The 19,464-nt window shown below is 40.4% G+C and overlaps 1 protein-coding gene across 2 annotated transcripts; it reads left to right on the forward strand.

Moving 5' to 3' along the window:
• Window positions 1-1,204: 1,204 nt before the first annotated feature.
• Window positions 1,205-10,832, forward strand: LOC124863883 (cysteine protease atg4da-like). Of its 2 annotated transcripts, none has more exons than XM_047358423.1 (11): window positions 1,205-1,357; window positions 4,703-4,944; window positions 5,031-5,114; window positions 5,206-5,379; window positions 6,706-7,003; window positions 7,088-7,152; window positions 7,674-7,801; window positions 8,848-8,926; window positions 9,028-9,104; window positions 10,043-10,162; window positions 10,300-10,832. In XM_047358423.1, the coding sequence occupies exons 2-11, from the start codon at window positions 4,752-4,754 to the stop codon at window positions 10,468-10,470; spliced, it is 1,389 nt and encodes a 462-aa protein (XP_047214379.1). In that variant the 5' UTR covers window positions 1,205-1,357; window positions 4,703-4,751; the 3' UTR covers window positions 10,471-10,832. The 2 variants fall into 2 exon arrangements, with proteins under 2 accessions (XP_047214379.1, XP_047214380.1); XM_047358424.1 differs by having other exon boundaries at window positions 1,222-1,357; window positions 4,790-4,944.
• Window positions 10,833-19,464: the final 8,632 nt, after the last annotated feature.

Genomic DNA, 19,464 nt, shown 5'->3' on the forward strand with positions numbered 1-19,464 from the left:
ACAAAGTAAAAAAAGATTATTTCTATTATATATTTTGTTTTATTTCATGGGGACATTTATTTATTGGATGGAGTATTTATGAATAATTATAATAGTGTTTCTTTTCATTTTGAATTAATGAGCTCTCCATATATAATGACTACCCCCATCTGTTTAGTTTTTTCTTTGGGGGGGGGGGGGGGGCTAACATAGGCATCTATCTAACATATACACTTAACATAAGCATCTAACATATACACTTAACATAAGCATCTAACATATACACTTAACATAAGCATCTAACATATACACTTAACATAGACATCAGCACCTAACATACACAGCATACATAGACATAAGCACAGCACATAAACATATACATAGACACATATACATATTTTTGGCACTAATGGAACCCCACAGTCCGGGGGTAATTTGAGCCCTCTGAATAATTTTGTGTGGCCACTTACCATGGTTCAAGAATGGTACAAATTTGGCTCTCTGGCAAATGAAGATGATGTAAATTTTTAGGATGAGATTTCACAGAAAAAAATATCTTAAAGAGAAACGTTTAGGTACAAAGTATTTTTCTTTATTAGCCATGTTTTGTTTTGTTTTTATTTGGAGGGGGGGGGGGGGGTGGGGTCTTTTATTTTGATAACATAGTACGTAAGACGGGCCACAAGCAGCAGGTGTTGTGCGAAATTCTGTTCGCTGAAATATTCTGCTCCTCCTGAGCGCGCAATGCAGCCAGAGAGGCGGATCCGAGCGTCTTCACAGCTTTTCTGATCGATTTGTCGGTAAAACGACGAAACGTATTCAAGTCAATGTTGTTACTTTATTTTTAATCAAAAAAAATATCAGAAAAGCTGTGAAGACGGTCGGATCCGCCTCTCTGGCTGCAGTGCGAAATACAATAGAAAACATTCAATCCAAAATGTTTTTGTACACCTTTATTTTTTTCCTTCATGCAATTATTTTATGTTTAATTTATTGCTGAGTGGGTAACAAAAAAATCACGTTAAAATTACAAAAGTTTTTGAACTAAGAAATGTGATCATTATGGCCTCCGGAGCAAGAAGTTTGGACACCACTACCATGCGGTCATTGGTTAAAGAGATAAAAACTGCTTCCTCACCTTTCTCGCTACAGCTTGTTCACCAGAGGCTCCCTACCGTTGACCAATCAGAAGCAGGAACACGTGACCATCATAAACAGGAAGTAACTACAAGCTGTCCTGTTGCCGCAGTACCGTTCGAGGGTTCCGAGGTCGTAGTCGAAGTAACACCAACAAAACAAAAACCCGCTCTGTACTGCATAAATGTAGTGAGAAACTATCTCCATTTGACAGAGAAAGAATGACGACTTGACAGAGAAGGTAAGCAGTATATTACTGACGTGCTACATAAAACTGTAGACTATAGCGGCTGTAACTCATTTAAGCTGTCCCATGGTGATATATTGTCTTTGTAAATCGCGTAGAAAGTTTACATTATCAGGACTGGGTACTGTTAAGAATTTAAACTAGGATCCGATTTAAAAAGGTTATGTTTTATCACGGTTTTTATATGTGTTATTCTATTTACCTCGTTGTTTTGAATGTTGAAACGTGTTTTATTTTTTTAAGCATCAGATGCCTGCACATTTCTTTCACTTACACTGTCTTATCTTCTGATTAATTATGAGACCCATTACGATCATAATAAATTGCCTTTAACCAATTTTTGCATGTTTCAGCCTGGATAATTTTTGAAATAATAATAATTATATATAAAAAAAGAAATGTTCCTAAATGACAAAGCAAATAAATTGTTAAAATAAACTAGAAATGCAACGATCAGACTTTTTCTGGCAGATATACAGGTCCTTCTCAAAATATTAGCATATTGTGATAAAGTTCATTATTTTCCGTAATGTCATGATGAAAATTTAACATTCATATATTTTAGATTCATTGCACACTAACTGAAATATTTCAGGTCTTTTATTGTCTTAATATGGATGATTTTGGCATACAGCTCATGAAAACCCAAAATTCCTATCTCACAAAATTAGCATATTTCATCCGACCAATAAAAGAAAAGTGTTTTTAGTACAAAAAACGTCAACCTTCAAATAATCATGTACAGTTATGCACTCAATACTTGGTCGGGAATCCTTTTGCAGAAATGACTGCTTCAATGCGGCGTGGCATGGAGGCAATCAGCCTGTGGCACTGCTGAGGTCTTATGGAGGCCCTGGATGCTTCGATAGCGGCCTTTAGCTCATCCAGAGTGTTGGGTCTTGAGTCTCTCAACGTTCTCTTCACAATATCCCACAGATTCTCTATGGGGTTCAGGTCAGGAGAGTTGGCAGGCCAATTGAGCACAGTGATACCATGGTCAGTAAACCATTTACCAGTGGTTTTGGCACTGTGAGCAGGTGCCAGGTCGTGCTGAAAAATGAAATCTTCATCTCCATAAAGCTTTTCAGCAGATGGAAGCATGAAGTGCTCCAAAATCTCCTGATAGCTAGCTGCATTGACCCTGCCCTTGATAAAACACAGTGGACCAACACCAGCAGCTGACACGGCACCCCAGACCATCACTGACTGTGGGTACTTGACACTGGACTTCTGGCATTTTGGCATTTCCTTCTCCCCAGTCTTCCTCCAGACTCTGGCACCTTGATTTCTGAATGACATGCAGAATTTGCTTTCATCCAAAAAAAGTACTTTGGACCACTGAGCAACAGTCCAGTGCTGCTTCTCTGTAGCCCAGGTCAGGCGCTTCTGCCGCTGTTTCTGGTTCAAAAGTGGCTTGACCTGGGGAATGCGGCACCTGTAGCCCATTTCCTGCACACGCCTGTGCATGGTGGCTCTGGATGTTTCTACTCCAGACTCAGTCCACTGCTTCCGCAGGTCCCCCAAGGTCTGGAATCGGCCCTTCTCCACAATCTTCCTCAGGGTCCGGTCACCTCTTCTCGTTGTGCAGCGTTTTCTGCCACACCTTTTCCTTCCTACAGACTTCCCACTGAGGTGCCTTGATACAGCACTCTGGGAACAGCCTATTTGTTCAGAAATTTCTTTCTGTGTCTTACCCTCTTGCTTGAGGGTGTCAATAGTGGCCTTCTGGACAGCAGTCAGGTCGGCAGTCTTACCCATGATTGGGGTTTTGAGTGATGAACCAGGCTGGGAGTTTTAAAGGCCTCAGGAATCTTTTGCAGGTGTTTAGAGTTAACTTGTTGATTCAGATGATTAGGTTCATAGCTCGTTTAGAGACCCTTTTAATAATATGCTAATTTTGTGAGATAGGAATTTTGGGTTTTCATGAGCTGTATGCCAAAATCATCTGTATTAAGACAATAAAAGACCTGAAATATTTCAGTTAGTGTGCAATGAATCTAAAATATATGAATGTTAAATTTTCATCATTACATTATGGAAAATAATGAACTTTATCACAATATGCTAATATTTTGAGAAGGACCTGCTGATTCAGAGTTTAATTCCAATTTTTGTTCTATATCAAACAAAGTTGGACACATTTTTTCATTTTCTCCAACTGACAGCATATTCCTTATTGCACCTTTTCAGGGTTTAATAAAGATGACCTGAAGGTTGGATTGCTTTAGTTCCTGTTGGATTCAAACCTGTTACAACTATCAGGAAATGTTCGTATATGTCTTTTATCCTTAGAATAAAAGATCAGAATTGGTACTGGAGTTGGAACTGGAAGCTCAGAGCTACCTAAACGCACTGAGCTTGGTATTGGCCAAATTTGTTTATAGACCAAAAACATTTGGAGTTCTTTATTTTGACACATTTAGTGAATAGCAAAAAAAGAAAAACAAATTAGATTTAGTTTTTGGCCTGCAGGTTACCAGTCAGAAGGTATCAAGAAAAATTGTGTGATTCTGATCTCGGGCATAATGAGCGGTGCACCACTGTCACCGAAAGACCAGCCACATGCTTCTCCTGGAGATGCCAAATACCCTTTTTCATAGACTTGGTGGAAGTGGAGCTCCCATTACTGGTCACGCCAGAAGGTGATTCTCCATAGTGAGATACTCTAGTTAGGGTTGAACAGGAACAAACCTTCTTTTTCTACACCTGTTAGGATTTCTCTTCGCAGGCGCTTATCTTGTGAGTATTTGGACCTTAGGTTGAAAATCAGCAACTCTACCGAAAGTATTTATCTATAACCAAACAGTCCAATAATGGCTGTCTATAGTTTTTAATTGTATTATATAACTATAGCCATTACAAATAAAGCAGTTCAATTCAACATAAACATATTTTTGGATTATTTATAAAAGACTTTTATTTAATTTTCATGCATAAAGCATCAGAATCTCAACCTTGCACGGCAGTTGACCAGCTCCGTGCACATCTATAACTGCATGCTCTGTGAGAGTATGTGAAGCGTTTTCATCTAAACCTCTGTGCGGTGACAAGAATGACTGTTTAAGTGTTGGTGGGAACCATCGGCTGCAGTTAAAGTGACATAACCTGAAATTCCATCGGTCACAGGGTGCAGTCACATGTCTGCTGTTCTGTTTTTTATCTTAGAGAATGATTAGCTTTGGTTAAACTAAGCTCATCAGATGCAGGGGAAGAAGCTTGTTTGTACATGTAATAAACTGTACAATGTGTTGTGTCTGGCTACTTGTGTCACATGTACACAATAAGAAAAGGCCAATGTTTTTTGTCCCCTGCTGTGTCTGATGTCTCTGTGGTAATCAGGAGAAATGGAGCAGTTCTTCTCACTTAGTCATGGTGATCTGCAGTAGTTATGGACCCCACCACGTCCTCCACTTACGTTTATGGCAGGTCTGCTGCCAATGACCACTTGGAAGACTGGGATCTCCTCCCTTCTGTATCTGCTGGTTCTCTGAGCCAAGAGGTGTGCAGTGAGGATCAGGGGACAGAGGAAAAAAGTAAATTTAAATCCAGGTTGGTCTCAGCATGGAACAGCGTCAAATACGGTCAGTTTTTATTTTTTCCTACATGTATTTGTTTTGGTTTTGTTTGTTTTTTTTTAGTTGCTTAACCCTTTGTTTTTATTCATCAGGCTGGTCCTTGAAGCAGAAATCAAAATTTAACAAGAGCTCCCCACTTTTCATGCTGGGGAAGACGTACAACCTCAAAGATGATGGTAAGAATTTGATGAAGATCAACCAAACATTTGGCCCTGAGACTTTTCATAATATTTGAAAAGTTTGAGTTAATTCTCTTTAACTTTTTAGGAGACAAAGAGCGTTTCCGTCGCTCCTTTGCATCCTTCCTGTGGTTGACGTACAGACGGGGCTTCCCTCAGCTGCCTGGCTCCTCTCTGACCACCGACAGTGGTTGGGGGTGTGTTCTGCGTACGGGCCAGATGCTGCTGGCACAAGGCCTGCTCATACACCTGATGCCACCAGGTGACAACAAACATGCAAATATAATTGAATGAGAGTCAAGGAAAATGGAAAAATACTCTTTCAGTTAGCTGTTTAGATAAAGTTGTTGATGTGACAGTCAAATTTTGTTTTTGAAACTTTATAAAATTTGTATTTAACTTAATTTTTTTCATTTTATACATCCTACTGTTGTGTGAATGCCTTGCAAACTGTATTTTGGGCCAGCCACAGTATTTTGTTGATTTATGGGTTTTACCTTACAATCTATATGTTTTTTACTATTTAAATGACACTCATGGTTAAAGAGAGACTGTACTGACTGCTGAGGCTCCCCGCCTGAATGTGACCATGCCTGCACACTGTGCTCAGATGTTCACCAATTGAAACAGTGGGCGTTAAATTTTATGACCTTCAGAAAAAAACCCACATCGGTTTTCCTTTAAAAGAAAGAACCCTTACTCAAACATGCCATGAGCCGGACTATCACTGGGTCAAACTAAATAGAGAGTAAACATGTTAGCGTTAGCCTCGCACCAAAAACAACTGCTGAAAATTTTGATAGCAGGAACAAGATAGCAGCTCTATGTTTTGAGTCAGATATATTTCTCATGTGGAAAGAATCTATGATGGCATTAGGAGAAATGTTGCCGGAACATTTTGGTAGCTTTCTTAACAGAGTTAACATAAGTTGGAGCGGCATGTTAAGGCTTTCCTGTTGAAACTCTAGTTGGGACAAAATATCTGTCGCTGTCAAGAAAAATTGATTGTAGAGATTGCAGCATCCAGAACATCTTTGATGGAGTCAGTAAGTGGTATTAAACTGGGATTTGATAGCAGAAAATGCTTATTCAGAAATGACTCAGATTAGTATCGGGGACAAAACAAATATAAACCTCAGTAGCAGACAGTGTAGTCCAGCTGGACACTTATGGGCATTATGAAGCCATGTTTACTGCTCTCTTCTTGAAGTTCTTGATGATCCAGAAACCTCTTCTAGTTTTCAAGGGTCGGCTTTATTCAGTGTGAAGTGATGAGGACTGCTTGCTTTTCTTCCGTGGCGACTGTTGCTAACATAACGGGACAATTTTCAGCACATCTGCCTCTTTCTTTTACAGCAGGAATTAACTAGATCATATAATTTCAGCCAGACTCTCATGGCATGAACATAAGCATCCTATTGCTTTGCAAAATTATAATAAACAAAACAAAAACAGTCACTACAACACTGAAGCTACAAAGTTTAGGAAACTCTTTAAAAAAAACTTTTCACCATGCCTCTGCATGATTCTAATTAAGTGGCATAAAAAAAACAAAAAAACATCTTCACTCTTCTTTACATCTTTCAAGGTTGGACTTGGTCTTTGAGATACTGTGCCGTCAAAGACGACTTGGACCTGCTTCAACCTGCAGATAGCGCCGAGTGTGGATGGATGGCAGAAGAAGGGAGAAATAGGAGGGGGCGAAAAGTGAGCGTTGGTTCCCTCCTGGACAGACCCACAGAGGGCACCCACAGAAGGGTGGTGTCCTGGTTTGCAGACCACCCCGCAGCCCCATTTGGCATACACAACCTGGTAGAGTTGGGTAAAAGCTCAGGGAAGAAGGCCGGCGACTGGTACGGTCCTTCCATTGTGGCACATATCCTGAAGTGAGAAGTGAATTACTGACTCTCAGCTTTTGGAGTTTCTTGAAGATTTTTCCAACTTGAACAGTTAATATGATCCTGTTTCAGGAAAGCTGTGACGTCTTCGGTGGACCTCCCCAATCTAGTTGTTTATGTTGCACAGGACTGCACTGGTAAGCGATTTCCCTGATAGTTTTGTTAACTAGAGATACACCGATCAGACTTTCCCTTGCCTATACCGATTTCCTGTTTTTTTTTATTGTCTGACCTGCCAATTCCAATTTTGAGTGACTCCAATGTTTTTTCTAACAACTATAACACTTAAAACAAATGTGCGCTGCAGGTTTTTTGATAGAGGTTGTAGTTGTTGTAGGAAATGAAAAGTGTACAAGATTATCCCAATTAAAGCATAAATCAGTATGTGTCTAAACTTTATTTGATTTTTATTCAAACCAAAAAAAACAAAACTATGAATCATAGTACATTTATTGATGTTTTTATAGCTTACAAATAGTGGGATTTCTCAGTTTTAAATGCCTTTTAATGAATGAGGGAAAAAACTGCTGATCAATGGAAAATTGTCAGATTCCAGTCTCGGGCTGTCTGATTGGTGCATTTCTACTCGTAGCTATTAAAAAAACCAGAGTAACCGTTTTAACTTGACATGCTGTGGTTCAATGTATTTTTCTTTTAGTCTACCTACAGGATGTAAGGGGGTTGTGTGAACGGCCCCATCCTCACGGCTGGAAGTCTGTCATCGTCCTGGTTCCTGTACGGCTCGGAGGACAAGAACTCAATCCCTCCTACATTGCCTGCATCAAAGTATTTAAGCCCTATTTTAATATTTAAAAAATCCAAGTGTGCCCAGACTAGTGGTGCACTAATCAATCAACCAGAGGTCAGATTCAGACAAATTTACAATTGATCAGCTCTGATTGGTGATAAACAAGTTAAAACGGGGGGAAAAATCTAATTGTTTTTCTGTTAATTTCATGCAACAATACTAGGGACTTGAACTCTTTTTCATCTATAAACCTATCAACCAACTGCATCTACTTTAATGTGCTTTCTGTGAGTTGAATCCAATTCAGACAAAGGTAGGTATTCATTGGTGCATTAACTGTGATAATCCTGTAAGTCCTTCCTTTTCTGTTAGATTTAAGACTACTACCTCTATTGGAGAACTTGAAGCACATTCTTTCTTCTTCCTAAGGCCTAGTCCACACAAAAACAGCATCATGTCAAAAACGATATAAAAGAGCTGTGCATCTACACGAGTTCATGTAGCACCACTGAAAACGCTGTTGTATCTATGCCAGGCCCATTGGTTGCGCTCTGACTGCCACAGAAACCCACCAAAAAAAATATTTGAGTCTGTCTCCAGGTTTTAGAAATGATAATTTTTGGTCTCTCAAAATACCCGATCAGTGTGGACGCAACACCTAAATGGTAAAATACCTTTGTCGATGCACCTGAGCCCGTCTCCACGTGGATGGGTTGTTCTGTCAAGTCAACATACTGTGACAGATCGGCATACATGTAGTACAGACTTAGAGCTATATCTGTTAGACAGGCGTACCTGTTACACCAAACCAACTCCTAACTCAAACACCATCATGTATTTAGCATTTGACACCTGTTTGCTGAACGGATGGTTCCTATTCACATGTTAGAATAATTCTTCAATGCACATATGCTTTAACGCAATATATGCTACTCTGATAAATATGCTGAGATGACAGAACAGGGGGCCTTAGTCCTTAGAACAAAAATCAGCATGTCAGACCTCATAGAAAATTGCATCGGTGAAGAAAAGCCTGATATGTATGTCTCTACTTACCTTCTACATGTATCTTTTTTTTCTACAGAAACTTTTGATGCTGCAGTCCTGCATTGGGATCATTGGTGGCAAACCAAAGCACTCTTTGTTCTTTGTTGGCTTCCAGGGTATGCTTGGTGACATTATGACCGTAGTTCCCATCTAGCTGATCACTTAAAAAACAAACATATTTTATTTTTATTTTCCTTCCACCCCTGCTTCGATAAAGATGACCATCTGCTGTACTTAGACCCTCATTACTGTCAGCCTACAGTGAACATAAGAAAGGACAACTTTGCTTTAGAGGTACGAGGCAGCATTTTACTTCCTTCCCTGCTTATTATCTTCTGTCTTGTTTCTTCCCGTGAGACCTTAGTTTATCAAATATCAAAATATTGTAAAAATAATCAGGTTTAAATAAAATTAACTTGTAATTTCATGGTTGTTTGTTTAACTAATTAAAAAACAAATCTCTTGTTCCTGATTATTTTTTTCTAGTAGTCAAATCTTTAGCATTAAGTTCTGAGGTTCAGAAATAGAAACACATTACTGGCTAGAATAGGTTGGGATTATAGATTTAGCTTGAGGCACTGCTCTGAACAGTTTCAGCTGGATTGACTTCAGTCTGTATACAATTTCTGGCAAAAGTGTCCATGAGGCTTCACCTTTTTCCACATTTGTTTATGTTAGAATGGTTTTATGTTTAAAACCATCACAAAGTAGTGCATAATTGTAACAGGGCAGGCAAGGACTGTATTTATAAGAGGCAGCCAAGAGGCTCTCCCAGTGGTAACTCTGGAGGAGCTGCAAAGTTCCATGGTAGAATTTTTCATTATGTTAAGATTTTGTTTTGAACTCCACAAATCTGGCTATCTATAGGATAATGGTTTAGATCAAAGTAGGTTTATGTGTTGGCATGGCCCAGTCAAAGTTCAGACCTAAACCCAAATATGTATCTGTGGCAAGATTTAAAAATTGCTCTTCAGGTGACCGAGCTTGAGCTATTTTCTAAAGAATAGGCAAAAATGACAATCTCTAGAGCTGCAAAGTTGCAAGAGACATACCCCAGAAAGGACTTGGAGCTTTAATTGAATGACATCACATAAAATCCAAATAAATAAATTGACGTTTCTGATTCTAACATGACAAAAAGTGGAAAAGTTTAAGGAGTGTGAATACTTTTGCATATAAACGTAAATGTTAACCTGTTTTTCTCATCTCAAATCTCTCTTCCCTGTTTGCAGTTGTTTCACTGTAAATATCCAAGGAAAATGCCCATTTCACGCATGGACCCCAGCTGTACCATAGGTTTTTATGCACAAGGACAAAATGAGTTTGAGTGCATGTGCGCAGTTGTAAATGAGGTATGATTTTTAGATTGCCTTGCTTTTTATCAGAACTAACATTTTTGTTAAACTTTGACTCGCACCTATCATAAAGACATTTGCAGCATTGATGTATTTGGTTATGAATTCTAATGTGGTCCTCGTCTATTCCACAGGCTGTGTCCACATCTGCAGAGACGTACCCCATGTTTATATTTTCCGAGGAGAAACGTCGGGATGTGGAGGAGGAAAGCATCCCACGCACAAACAGCATCACTTACATCCAGAGAAATAATGAAGTGAATGATGAAGACAGCAACAGCGTAGATGAGTTTGTTCTTATATGAACAGTGAAAGGACAAAATCTGCTATGTTCATGTGAAATGTAAAGCTGAGGAACAAATGAATTCACAAACTGCTCTGTGCAACAAGCTCCAGGACGCAGGCAGGGACACACAGGGATACAGTCATTACTGCTGTATTTTTATTCATGTTTTGAACTCTCAGGAACAAAAAATGTTCTTGTCATTTCACTCTGAGGTTAATGTTGTACCATGAACAAACTAAAGAGAACTGTTACTGTGCAATATCTGTGTTTTATGGTCAGGTGGCCAGATAAGCTGCTCTTTATATGGACTGGAAAAGTGGATTCCTAAATTCTGATTCAGATGTGTTTAAGTGTAAAGAAGTTAATAAAACATGCTCTATATATGTGTTTCTCTTTGTCCATGGAGGATTGTTGTTGTTCCCATCTACTTAAACCATTGCACATCAGTTTATTTTACTATGCACTTAAGAATTTTTTTTTTATATTGAGGTTTTTAATCATACGAAGACCCAAAAATGGTGTTTAATTCAATTTAATTTTAGATTATTTTCAGAAGACCCCCTATTTCTATTCACACAGGTTCTGATCTGTGTTTGGACCAGCTAACTTATAAATTATGATAGATAATGACCTCTAGTTAAGCCACAATAACTCTAAATGACTCCTGCTGTTAGTTATATTGGAGTCACATAAACACGTTTCCTTAAAACATAGAAAATAACTTTAAATCCTTGGTATTCAAATGGAATAGGAAACATCCCCCTGGTAGGTACCGACTGAAGCCTGTGAAGTACCAAACGTTGAATGGCAGGTTTTTCTAACCCTTTCCAGACTGCTGGATGTCAGTGACTATTTTGTTTATATTGATTCTCTTTAGATCAGTTCATGATGTGTTGCTTTTTAAAAACCTTTTAGACTACTTTGTGTTGTCAGACCAGTTCTGAAGCAGTGATTTCTTGATTTCACAGGTCTGACAGTAATCAGGCCTGTTGGCGGCAGGTTAAATAGAACCAAAAGGTTGATCACAGTTAATGATTTAAGAAGGGGGGCGATTATCTTTCCAAAAGGGCCAGGGTTGAATGGTTAGCTTTTGTTCTCCTAATAGTGAAATGACTTTTTGTATTTACTCACATTATCTTTGACTGATATTAGATTTTCTTTGATGATCTAAACAATTTGCTACAAACAAAAGCAAAAACAGTAGTAATCTGCAAGGGGGCAAATACTTTTTCTAAGTCCCTGTTCAGCTTCTCCGGTACATGCTGCCCTGCACCCTCACAGAAGAACTGGAGAAACAATGTCACAAAGTAGGTAGTAGATGGAGACCACTTCCTGTAGCTCCACCATAGGTGATGCCCCCTGGAGTGACCTTTGATCAGAACCAAATGAATAGCTTCCTTCAACACAGTTAGGCCAGCTGAACAAGTTCTAATGCTGGCTGCCGAGGCAAAAATGAAAGCTTGCAGAGTTGCTTCCAATATCATTTTTTACAAACTATTGGGCCACAGAATAATTGAAGGATCACAGTTAATCCTGATCAGTGTTATGTGTACTCTGATTTTAGAAAAAGGTAGAAGGAGAGAAGGTGTAAAAAGAGAAAACAGACTTAAAGGTCTGTACAGGGTTGCAGAGAAGAAACGTTTTTTTTCTTTCTGCTCTCGGTGGAGGAGGACGCTTTTCTCTGTCTCCCGCACCCCCTCCCATAACTGCCCTGCTTCAGCTCTGTATCTTGTCTTCTTTTTGGAGCCTCTTCTTGCATATCTTCCAAATTCTGAGTTATGGATTTGGTCTCTCAATGCAATTGATCAAATTTTCTCAAGGAGAAGACAGGGTGAAGGAGAGCCCAACTTGTCCGGACTGGATGTTTTTCTCCGGATACACGATGGACTCCTGGCAGACGTGGAGGATTGTGTGTTTGTCGATAATGTCAGTCGAGGATGTGGAAGATGTGTATATAATTGGATGTTTGATATCAGGATTTCTGCTTTCTGGAGTCAGCTGTTATCTGGCATATCGAGAAATTCGGAAAACGTCAGCAGCTGTTCTGACAATTGTAAGGCTGCCTGGCATGTGTGATGGGATCTTCACGGTGATCAACACTCAGACTGAGATGTTATGTGAGTTGAATCGCAGACTGGATGTGATCCTTAGGATCGCAGGCAGGTCGCGGTTCCTGGACTCAGGGGTGAAATGGTATAAATCTTGGAAAAAGTTGTTCGCTCGGATCTGGCGAAAGACCAGGAACTTGGCTGTTTGGATTCGCCTTTGAGAAGCACCAGCGAGACTCTCAAGGCTGACGGAAAATTAAGAGTCAGCCTAACCCAAATAATTATTTTTTTTTCTGAATCTGGCTCCTCTGCACGGCCTTGATGGCTGCTATCTTCAACTTCTCCTGAAAGTTATGTAAACATGACGCTCTGCTCCCTCCATTCCCTGAGGACATCTGTGGACCTGCTCAGAACTTTGTGGCCGGTTGATGTACATTCCAACGTACCATCAAGGACAATGGCCTCTGTGACAGTGCTTCATGGACTTACTTGCACACACTCACTTGCACAGACACACATGCTCAAGATAAACATATGCACCCCCTCACACCACCTTCACGGTTCCCGGCATGATGTTGTTTTGTAAACTTGTTGCTTCTTTGTGCTGAGGTTTTTTACAATCTCAAACTGTATCCTGCTAAGGATAAAGTGTGAAATATGATTTTTTTCCCTCTACTTATCTAATGTGGCCTCTTTTCTCATCTAGCAAGGGCAGCGCCTGTGAGTGGGCAGCAAAGCCTCGGTGACCCGTACCCCCTTGTCTTCATGATGTATGTTTGGATGGGTTGTACTGGAATTCTAATTTCCCCTCGGGGATCAATGAAGTATCTTTGAATTGAATTGAATTGAATTGAATAAATGGTATTTGGTAACTGCTTTAGTTCATCTATGTCATGATGTCACAAATGTTTGGGAAACTTGGTCTTAAATCTGACTGAATTCCTGGAAGGAAAAATGTATCTCTAATTTACGTAAAATATGAGAACAAACCAGTGAGAGGCAATCTTTTAGAGAAATTCCAGACATGTGAACATGACTGTAATGACAATGATTTACTAGCATCCTTTAGGGAAAACAGCTAGATGCTGCATTTCTGCCCTGAGTATGTTATAATAAATAGATTCATCTTTCACTTCTGCCTTTGTGGTCTTCAGCATAGTGGCTAGATCTTTGCATGGCAGTCACTGAACTCTCAATTCCACTTTTTTGCAATCCCAAGTGCTACAAAGACAACTGTTTGTTTTTTTTCCTTTCTGAAATAATTGTATTTGGCTGTCATGCTCAGTTTGCACAGTCAAATTTACAAAACAGAAACAAATAAGTAATACTGAGGCATAAATTCTTGATGCAACAAGGTGACTCCTCCCAAGATGACCATGAGACCTGCCACACTGTATCTTCAGATCCTGGCAGGAAACTCGTGCTGGTCCATGTCCAACAAGTCCAATATAAGTCAGTCTTTTCCCTGTTCTGGTAGCCTTTATATATTGAGCATTTAGCATTGCAGTTTCAGCATGTGGTTTGTGTCTTTGTGTCCTTTGATGGTCCACACACCTTGCAACTCTTCCTCTTGCCACCGGCTGCAACCTAGAATACCAAATAGTCCATTAGTTCTGGAGTAATTTTATCTACAGGTCCTTCTCAAAATATTAGCATATTGTGATTAAGTTAATTATTTTCCATAATGTCATGATGAAAATTTAACATTCATATATTTTAGATTCATTGCACACTAACTGAAATATTTCAGGTCTTTTATTGTCTTAATACAGATGATTTTGGCATACAGCTCATGAAAACCCCAAATTCCTATCTCACAAAATTAGCATATCATTAAAAGGGTCTCTAAACGAGCTATGAACCTAATCATCTGAATCAACGAGTTAACTCTAAACACCTGCAAAAGATTCCTGAGGCCTTTAAAACTCCCAGCCTGGTTCATCACTCAAAACCCCAATCATGGGTAAGACTGCCGACCTGACTGCTGTCCAGAAGGCCACTATTGACACCCTCAAGCAAGAGGGTAAGACACAGAAAGACATTTCTGAACGAATAGGCTGTTCCCAGAGTGCTGTATCAAGGCACCTCAGTGGGAAGTCTGTGGGAAGGAAAAAGTGTGGCAGAAAACGCTGCACAACGAGAAGAGGTGACCGGACCCTGAGGAAGATTGTGGAGAAGGACCGATTCCAGACCTTGGGGGACCTGCGGAAGCAGTGGACTGAGTCTGGAGTAGAAAGATCCAGAGCCACCGTGCACAGGCGTGTGCAGGAAATGGGCTACAGGTGCCGCATTCCCCAGACCTGGGCTACAGAGAAGCAGCACTGGACTGTTGCTCAGTGGTCCAAAGTACTTTTTTCAGATGAAAGCAAATTCTGCATGTCATTCGGAAATCAAGGTGCCAGAGTCTGGAGGAAGACTGGGGAGAAGGAAATGCCAAAATGCCAGAAGTCCAGTGTCAAGTACCCACAGTCAGTGATGGTCTGGGGTGCCGTGTCAGCTGCTGGTGTTGGTCCACTGTGTTTTATCAAGGGCAGGGTCAATGCAACTAGCTATCAGGAGATTTTGGACCACTTCATGCTTCCATCTGCTGAAAAGCTTTATGGAGATGAACATTTCATTTTTCAGCACGACCTGGCACCTGCTCACAGTGCCAAAACCACTGGTAAATGGTTTACTGACCATGGTATCACTGTGCTCAATTGGCCTGCCAACTCTCCTGACCTGAACCCCATAGAGAATCTGTGGGATATTGTGAAGAGAACGTTGAGAGACTCAAGACCCAACACTCTGGATGAGCTAAAGGCCGCTATCGAAGCATCCTGGGCCTCCATAAGACCTCAGCAGTGCCACAGGCTGATTGCCTCCATGCCACGCCACATTGAAGCAGTCATTTCTGCCAAAGGATTCCCGACCAAGTATTGAGTGCATAACTGTACATGATTATTTGAAGGTTGACGTTTTTTGTATTAAAAACACTTTTCTTTTATTGGTCGGATGAAATATGCTAATTTTGTGAGATAGGAATTTTGGGTTTTCATGAGCTGTATGCCAAAATCATCCGTATTAAGACAATAAAAGACCTGAAATATTTCAGTTAGTGTGCAATGAATCTAAAATATATGAATATTAAATTTTCATCATTACATTATAGAAAATAATGAACTTTATCACAATATGCTAATTTTTTGAGAAGGACCTGTAGATTCTTAGCTGTAGTCTGCTTAATTTAGCTAATTCATCAAAATGTCCCGAAAGTGGGTACGACTGGACATTCTGAGACAAATGGCTCCATTTAGTACCTGAAACAGTTATAGAGGGACCAAAACCACAAAAATACAAATAATGAGCATCAGTCTTAGTCTAACTCTCTGTCCTAGATGGCTTCTGTGCCGTCTCTGACTTCAAATAGCTAAGTTTGACTCTTCCTCCCTCAGTAACAACTTATGGACTGAAGAGTTTAGTCAATTTGTCTTTTTTTTTTAGTTTGCGACCAGGCAGAAAACCGTCAGGGCTGCTGACTAGTTGAGTGCTCAGTGCATCTATTCTTTAATAATTTTTTAGGTGTAAAAACCTCACCTAGACTCCTCTGGACATTACTAGAAATTGTGGCTGTATAGCTCCATCTTTGCCTTTTTTCAGAAGGTATTTGGCTTTTCCATGTAGGCAGCTGCAAGTTGAAGTTGAGCTCTAACAGGTTGATTTTAGACCAGTGACTTGTGCATTGTTGCTTCTTTAACATTCTACCTAATATTCCTTCATCTTAGGGATACAGTTTGGGTCACATGGTTAAAGCTTGGACACTAGTGAGTGTTCCAACAGGACATTAAAACACACATCAAAAGCTCCTGGAATGGCCATGATATCATCTCAATTTATAATTTGTAGACAATTTTACAGCAGGGTACATAAAACTGGTATAACAAGGGAAATATTGTAAATTGATATATGTTTGATGGTTAATTGTCAAAATTTACTTTATTGCATAGAGTGATTTAATAACACTCTGTTACTAATATGATAGTGTTTGTGACAGAGGAAAAGAGAACATTAAAAGGATCAAATAGGTGTGGAAAAGTAGGTGGAAAATGAAAGTGGAATACTGATGGATTAATAACCAAGACGAACTGGGGATAAATAAAGGTCCTTCTCAAAATATTAGCATATTGTGATAAAGTTCATTATTTTCCATAATGTCATGATGAAAATTTAACATTCATATATTTTAGATTCATTGCACACTAACTGAAATATTTCAGGTCTTTTATTGTCTTAATACGGATGATTTTGGCATACAGCTCATGAAAACCCAAAAGTCCTATCTCACAAAATTAGCATATCATTAAAAGGGTCTCTAAACGAGCTATGAACCTAATCATCTGAATCAACGAGTTAACTCTAAACACCTGCAAAAGATTCCTGAGGCCTTTAAAACTCCCAGCCTGGTTCATCACTCAAAACCCCAATCATGGGTAAGACTGCCGACCTGACTGCTGTCCAGAAGGCCACTATTGACACCCTCAAGCAAGAGGGTAAGACACAGAAAGAAATTTCTGAACGAATAGGCTGTTCCCAGAGTGCTGTATCAAGGCACCTCAGTGGGAAGTCTGTGGGAAGGAAAAAGTGTGGCAGAAAACGCTGCACAACGAGAAGAGGTGACCGGACCCTGAGGAAGATTGTGGAGAAGGACCGATTCCAGACCTTGGGGGACCTGCGGAAGCAGTGGACTGAGTCTGGAGTAGAAACATCCAGAGCCACCGTGCACAGGCGTGTGCAGGAAATGGGCTACAGGTGCCGCATTCCCCAGGTCAAGCCACTTTTGAACCAGAAACAGCGGCAGAAGCGCCTGACCTGAGCTACAGAGAAGCAGCACTGGACTGTTGCTCAGTGGTCCAAAGTACTTTTTTCGGATGAAAGCAAATTCTGCATGTCATTCGGAAATCAAGGTGCCAGAGTCTGGAGGAAGACTGGGGAGAAGGAAATGCCAAAATGCCAGAAGTCCAGTGTCAAGTACCCACAGTCAGTGATGGTCTGGGGTGCCGTGTCAGCTGCTGGTGTTGGTCCACTGTGTTTTATCAAGGGCAGGGTCAATGCAGCTAGCTATCAGGAGATTTTGGAGCACTTCATGCTTCCATCTGCTGAAAAGCTTTATGGAGATGAAGATTTCATTTTTCAGCACGACCTGGCACCTGCTCACAGTGCCAAAACCACTGGTAAATGGTTACTGACCATGGTATCACTGTGCTCAATTGGCCTGCCAACTCTCCTGACCTGAACCCCATAGAAAATCTGTGGGATATTGTGAAGAGAACGTTGAGAGACTCAAGACCCAACACTCTGGATGAGCTAAAGGCCGCTATCGAAGCATCCTGGGCCTCCATAAGACCTCAGCAGTGCCACAGGCTGATTGCCTCCATGCCACGCCGCATTGAAGCAGTCATTTCTGCCAAAGGATTCCCGACCAAGTATTGAGTGCATAACTGTACATGATTATTTGAAGGTTGACGTTTTTGTATTAAAAACACTTTTCTTTTATTGGTCGGATGAAATATGCTAATTTTGTGAGATAGGAATTTTGGGTTTTCATGAGCTGTATGCCAAAATCATCCGTATTAAGACAATAAAAGACCTGAAATATTTCAGTTAGTGTGCAATGAATCTAAAATATATGAATGTTAAATTTTCATCATGACATTATGGAAAATAATGAACTTTATCACAATATGCTAATATTTTGAGAAGGACCTGTATTTCTGAAATCGCACACACACACCACAGGCCCACCACACTGCAACAAGAGACTTACTTCACAAACATGAGGTTGTGGTTGTGTGAGGTGTGCAGGTGGGACAGCTGGATGGTCTGCCATTCTTCTCATTGTGTCTAGAGAAGCCGGGGTCCTGGGCACATGTCTCCTATGGATGTACGGTGTCACCAGTGCCTTGCCTAGCTCCTCAAGGAAATGTTTCCTGTTTAGGAGCTTCCTCTGGTTCCAGTCTGGGTTGACTGTCATCCAGATTGTAAACGCATTATAGGCTGAGACATCCAGCATGTTGTAAAGGATCCCGAGTGGCCACTGGGGCATTCTTCTTTGACAGCTGTAGCAGGCCAGCAGCTTGTCTAGGTTGTCTACCCCTCCTTTGGTGGCCTTGTAGTCAAGCATGACCTCTGGCTTGCGGTCCTTCCTGGAACTTGTTGCTCTATCCCTGTGAAGAGCGCTCATGAGCACCAGATTTGTTTTATTTTTTTGGTATGTAAGATACCAGGGCAGTGTTGGCTGTGAACATAAAGTTGGAGGAATGGACTGGCCTTTTCTTGACAGTTAGAACCTCAAGTGGAAACTTTGTCCTATTTTTTTTTATTGTTCCATTGTCAGATTTTTTGTGAGAAGCTACTGTTCCGGGTTTTATGAGGTGAAGAAATTGTTACAGGTAATGTTGTGGCCACTGAGGCCTTGTGATTATATCTAGCACCACTTGTGCCCCTTGTTTTTTTTCAGCAGCTCTTCCTTCTGGCTTTCCTGTATAAATTTGCATGTTCCACGCATAAAATGAAACAGCATCACAGGCAGCCCAGATTTTGATGCCATACCTTGCTGGTTTTGAGGGCATATACTGCCTGAAAGGACAGTGGCCTCTAAACCCTACATGCTGTTCGTCCACAGTTACATTGGGCCCAGGGTTGTAAAGGTGGGCAAGCCGGTCCTTCCACTGGTCCCACACAGTGCGGATTGCTGCCAACTTGTCTCCCCGCCGTTTAAAAGGTCTTGATTCCCGGTTGTCAAATCTGATGATCCTTGAGAATACATGGAAGCTCTTCAGAGACATTGTGGCTCAAAAATTTGATCCGAAGACCATATGAAGAATGTGAATGTGTGGGGTATAGTAGCATGTGTGCTAAATAATTTTTTTTGTTTGTACATGTTTATCACACAAAATAATAAGGCCACTGCATTTCAGGTAGAAAAA

Source organism: Girardinichthys multiradiatus, chromosome Y (genome assembly GCF_021462225.1).
Source record: "Girardinichthys multiradiatus isolate DD_20200921_A chromosome Y, DD_fGirMul_XY1, whole genome shotgun sequence".
Classification (NCBI taxonomy): Eukaryota; Metazoa; Chordata; class Actinopteri; order Cyprinodontiformes; family Goodeidae; genus Girardinichthys; species Girardinichthys multiradiatus.